The 5,047-nt window shown below is 39.0% G+C and overlaps 1 protein-coding gene across 1 annotated transcript; it reads left to right on the top strand.

Moving 5' to 3' along the window:
- The first annotated feature begins 1,023 nt into the window (after nt 1-1,023).
- On the top strand, nt 1,024-2,346 carry LOC139709481 (muscarinic acetylcholine receptor M1-like). Its single transcript, XM_071621442.1, has one exon. It carries the CDS (start codon nt 1,024-1,026, stop codon nt 2,344-2,346), a length of 1,323 nt encoding a protein of 440 aa, XP_071477543.1.
- The last annotated feature ends 2,701 nt before the right edge of the window (nt 2,347-5,047 follow it).

Raw genomic sequence — 5,047 nt, forward strand, 5'->3', positions numbered from 1 at the left:
GAGGATTACAGAGCGCAAGCTTGCAGTTATATATCATGTATCTCTCTCTCTCTCTCTCTCTCTCTCTCTCTCTCTATATATATATATATATATATGTACATATATATGTATATATATATATATATATACATATATATTAACATGTGTGTGTGTGCGTGTGTGTGTGTGTGTGTGTAAATAGCAGTCAATACATATTTTGCATATTATTTACTTCTTGTGATCACTTGAGTTTTTATGACAATGTACAAAGGTTCTACAATTTTGAACAAGTAAATCCGGGCACCGTGTCTGTGTTACATCCACAACGTTTTATTTCGAGAAGAAAACAGATGTAATATAACATCAGTAATAATTCTGATGATGAAAACTTGCCATGTTACTATATAGGCTCTCTAGTTACTTCAATGCAACAATAACTGGAATGTGAATATACTGGCTTTAATCTGTTGAAGGTTGTTGATGTACACGACTACAACACGGATACCACCCTTTTTTTACATTTAACTGGTCGGAAGACGTTACATCCACAACATTCATCAGAAACTCTGGGAAGGGAAGGTATAGTATTTTTCGTTCTGTTTTAACTACCACCATAATTGTAATGTAACCATGCAACCATTTTTAGCTATGGAAGGTATAGTAGATATACTGGTAAATTTCAATCAGGTCATTGTGGATGTAACGTGGGACACCAGTGGCCTGTTTTATTTTTTAAAATGCACCACGGAATTTTGTTCTTCAAAAGCTTCCTGTCGGCACTAACTGTATTCATATAAGGCAGCAGGGGCGTGTGTAGGTAAATATATTTAAAACTTGTGCCCAATCTTTGTGAACAGATCCCTTTAACAGTATCTAAACGTAGGTAAAAACGGCCCAGGAACGTACGAGAGTTTATTATGAGCATGCAGTAGATGAATGAACAATACACGCCACGTGAAATGTGACTGAATCACAATGATGACAGTAACTCTTAATAAATATTCGTTCATCCCAAATCGATATGCAGGGTGACGCGTTACAGCAATGGAAGAGAACTTCTCCAGCACAGCCTGGCCGGTAGAAGTCGACAAAGTTAATGGCACACTGTCACCAGGGAATGCGGTTCCGATTCTCAGTTCTTCTTTCCTTGTTATGATCGGTCTATCGGCGATTACCGTGCTCGGCAATGCGGTCATCCTGCTGGCGTTTGCTAACCAGAAAAAGCTATGGACTTATAACAATTACTACATATTCAACATGACTCTCGCTGATCTGTTCGTGGGTGCTGTCGTCATGCCCTTGAGAGCAACCATCACCCTGTACGGCAGGTGGATCCTTGGACGAGTGTTCGGGATCATTTTCCTCACCCTCCAGAACGGCAGTCTGGCTGTTTCCGTGATGGGCGTGGTCGTGATCACCATCGACCGTTACATAGCAACCATGCATCCGGTGACACACTACAGCCGAAAGAGTAAGCGTATAGCAACTATAGTCAACGTGTTCACATGGATAATTCCCTTCGCTCTTTGGATTGGCCTCTGCATCGTGTGGGATTTTGTCGATCCCTTGGAAAGTGTGACCAGCGCAGGATTACCAAGTCCTCACTACGCGGAGACAGTTGCCTTGAGTTTGCTGATGTTTTGTCTCCGATTTGCCTGGCCGTTCTTGATGATTCTAGTGCTGTATCTTCGAGTGTACTTTCAAATTCGTACGAGATTACGGAAACGCCCGTCTGCGAATTACAGTGCCGACAAATCCGACACGGACACTAGGAACAGCATCATCTCCAATGGACCGTCAGCGAGCTTTTACGAGGAAAGCGAAATGGCAAATACTGCCACAACGGGCAAAGAGAACATGCAGAAACCTATTGGCGAGCCAGATACTTTGACCGTATCCACTGTATCTTTACAGGTATCAGAGCGCACACACAAAGAGCTACAGCAAAAGGGACAAACGGATGACGATGACGTTAAAGGCAGGCAAGGCAGAAACACTACACCATTCAGTAGGAATGGAGCTGTGAAAAGGGGCATTTCCAACTCCACTGACTTTGCAGCGTCGTCGAAAGATGCAGCCCGAAAGAAGCAGCGAAAGGAGTCTTCGGGGGAGAGTCTCAAAGCCATGACAACCTTGTCCTTCATCATCATAGCCTTCGCTATTACCTGGATACCTATCACCTTCAACATCGTCTTTTCCAGCGTCGCTAGGGATGTGTACAAGCGCGTCTTTGCAAAGGGGCACTTTCAAGAGATAGCCCGATGGATAACGTACAGTAACAGCATGGTCAATCCAGCCGCCTATGCCCTGGCGCAACCATTGATTCGTCAAACCATCTCACGCATGTTTTGCAGAAGATGTCGATAAAATTCTATTTCACACACATACCAACAAACACACACACACATTACATATGCATATATATATATATATATATATATATATATATATACAATCATATCAGGACATAATAATAACAAGGCAATAAAGTTGTATTCTCCACAGTAAAACAGACAAGACAGCAACCTAACACTCGTGAACATTCCTGTTGCTGCTGTTCGCAAATACTGCACTACTGAATCGAGCAGCACAGATATTTCTAAATTTGGACAGAGGACATCTTATTGACTTCATTATAACATGAGGAGGCTACAGCTTACTCCATGTTTTCAGTCAGGTAATCGAAAGAGAAAAGTAAGGTACAATGAACAGATGAAAGGTCATTTGGCAGAGAACCTAAGAATATATTACGGGTATATCGGAGGCGAGAGATATAGGATTTCCCAGTCAATTTCAAACTTCCCCCATCAATTTCGTCCGAAATACGATCACGATTTAAAAAAAAAAAAAAAAGGAGAGTTCAAATTCGTCTTTGGGCGCTCAAAATCAAAAACTCAGCAATCAAACTGCAACTTATGCCAATCAATTTGGCACTGATGAGCACCGGTGTTCGTCGACAGTGATTTAAATTCGTCCATGCCTATAACATCCCCGTTCCTTCGGTCATTCAAATTCGTTTAAGTACAAGCGTATTTGAAATAACTGTACTCAACATAAGAATGTGTTCTGACTCGTATCATTTAGAAAGTCAAAATGGGGAGGGGTCGGAAAACGCTAGTTCGGGTTGGTAGGGTCTACTCGGTCTTGGTGATGTTATGCTCAATTGGTGAAATAACATGAAACAATGTCATTCTCCTTTTTTGTGCCTGTGTAAAATCTGGGAAAATGTGAGAAATCTGAGCTCTCTTATGGAAGTAGTGTTTTGATTTCCTAACGGAGGTTATGGCCATGCTTCCCCGTCATCAGGTTATTAATCATAAATATTCTCAAAATCAAAGTTATAGATGTGTAAAATGCTGTTTGTCATCAGGAGCAGGTTAATTGAATACTAAACTATTACTGTAAGTCCATTTATATAATATATACTAATTTGAGTACATTAGTGCAGTCCCTTGTACATGGCAAATGCTTACGCCTTTATTGTTGTATGTTTTGTATTCATCCATCAGTGTCCATTTCATTCTACAAAGTTGACACTGACAGGCAAGATAGTGTAATGAGCTGACTAACTGACTACCTGGACAGAAAAAACCCAACATGACTGACCATCATTAAATACGTTACCGACAACATTTAACGACGACGTAAGACAACATTTAACACGGACTGATCTTAAATGGCGGACAGACTTGGTGTCAAGCATCAAATAGCTAGCTACGATGATAATATGCACCCAAACAAAACTGAAATGTCAGAAAATATGTTCGAAAAACATTTTCAGAAGACATGCACAAAAGAATAAAATGAAGATAGAGAAAACAAACGTGGAAAACAAAAGAAAAAAGGGAAAGAAAAAGGGAAAACAACTATTCATAAATGGCACAAAAGAAGAGAGGAAAGCCCCCCAAAAGGAACGAGAAGAAGTAAAGAATAAGAGAATGGAAAAGAATACACGAAATTTGAATGTAAATTATATGTACTTTTGCATATGTACGCATGTAAGACCAAAATGTCTGTCGCATCCACGCGGATACATTGTACATAATCATTCTAATTTCAATGAATAAGGTAGAAAATCGACTTTCTAAAAACGAATTTGAGTGCTTTAAACAGGCTCACCAACCGTGACCTTTTAATTGGTTGCAGACCGCACATTAACGCAATCCATCGCTCAAAAACGAAACTGAGTACTCTAAAACGAAATAGCGTGCTCTAAAACGAAATTGATTACACTTAATGTTAAATTGAATGACCGATAAACACGAAACGTATTGTATCGCTGAGTTTGAATGACCATTTTATGAATATGATTGGCAAGAGTTTGAAATCGACTGGGAAATTCTATATAGGTTTTTCCGTTCATTTTCAAACTTTTTGTCATTCAATTTAACAGATTTGTAGTTAAATTTCGTCCCGAGAAGTCTGGAATATGGCAATCCTACTTTCAAAGTTTTAATTTGTCGTTCATTTTCGAGCAAAGTCTGTACAAATTAGTCATTTGTCACACATTCTCGTCATTTACAATTCAAACTTGTCCGTCACACTTGATGCACACATAACAATAAAAGCAATTTCGTCTTTTAGCGATCATTTTCGTCAAACTTTCCTTATAGTCGTCTCATATCTTTTCTGTTGTGATTTCCTGCAACCAAACCCTATTTTATTCACATTTAGGAGTAAAATACACACACGTCTATACCCCGCCCACACACAAGAAACACAGACACACACAGACAGACACAGACAGACACACACACACAAACACAAACACATAAAGAGACACACAGAGACAAACATTTGAAACGAAAACATTGATCCACAAATTTCAAGTATATTTTAACCGGACAATTTATATTATAGATGTGTAGGGCCCTAGAGTTTAAGCCAGTCTTAATGTTAAAAAAAATAAAGACTTTTTCCCTTTTCCAGGTGGAAATATGGTTTGTTTCATATATAAGATGCAATAACATAAAATCAGAAAAAAAAAAAACAAAAGAGCTCAAGTCCATAATAAGAATTATTTGTCACAACATGATTAAAGACTGTCTTTACTGTTTTTAATGCTCTC

Source organism: Diadema antillarum, unplaced genomic scaffold (assembly GCF_040938485.1).
Source record: "Diadema antillarum isolate AM-2024a unplaced genomic scaffold, OU_Dant_1.0 seq00001438_RagTag, whole genome shotgun sequence".
NCBI classification, from domain to species: domain Eukaryota; kingdom Metazoa; phylum Echinodermata; class Echinoidea; order Diadematoida; family Diadematidae; genus Diadema; species Diadema antillarum.

Coding starts and splice junctions, on each gene's coding strand:
- LOC139709481 (XM_071621442.1), top strand. CDS start 1,024: ATGGAAGAGAACTTCTCCAGCACAGCCTGGCCGGTAGAAGTCGACAAA.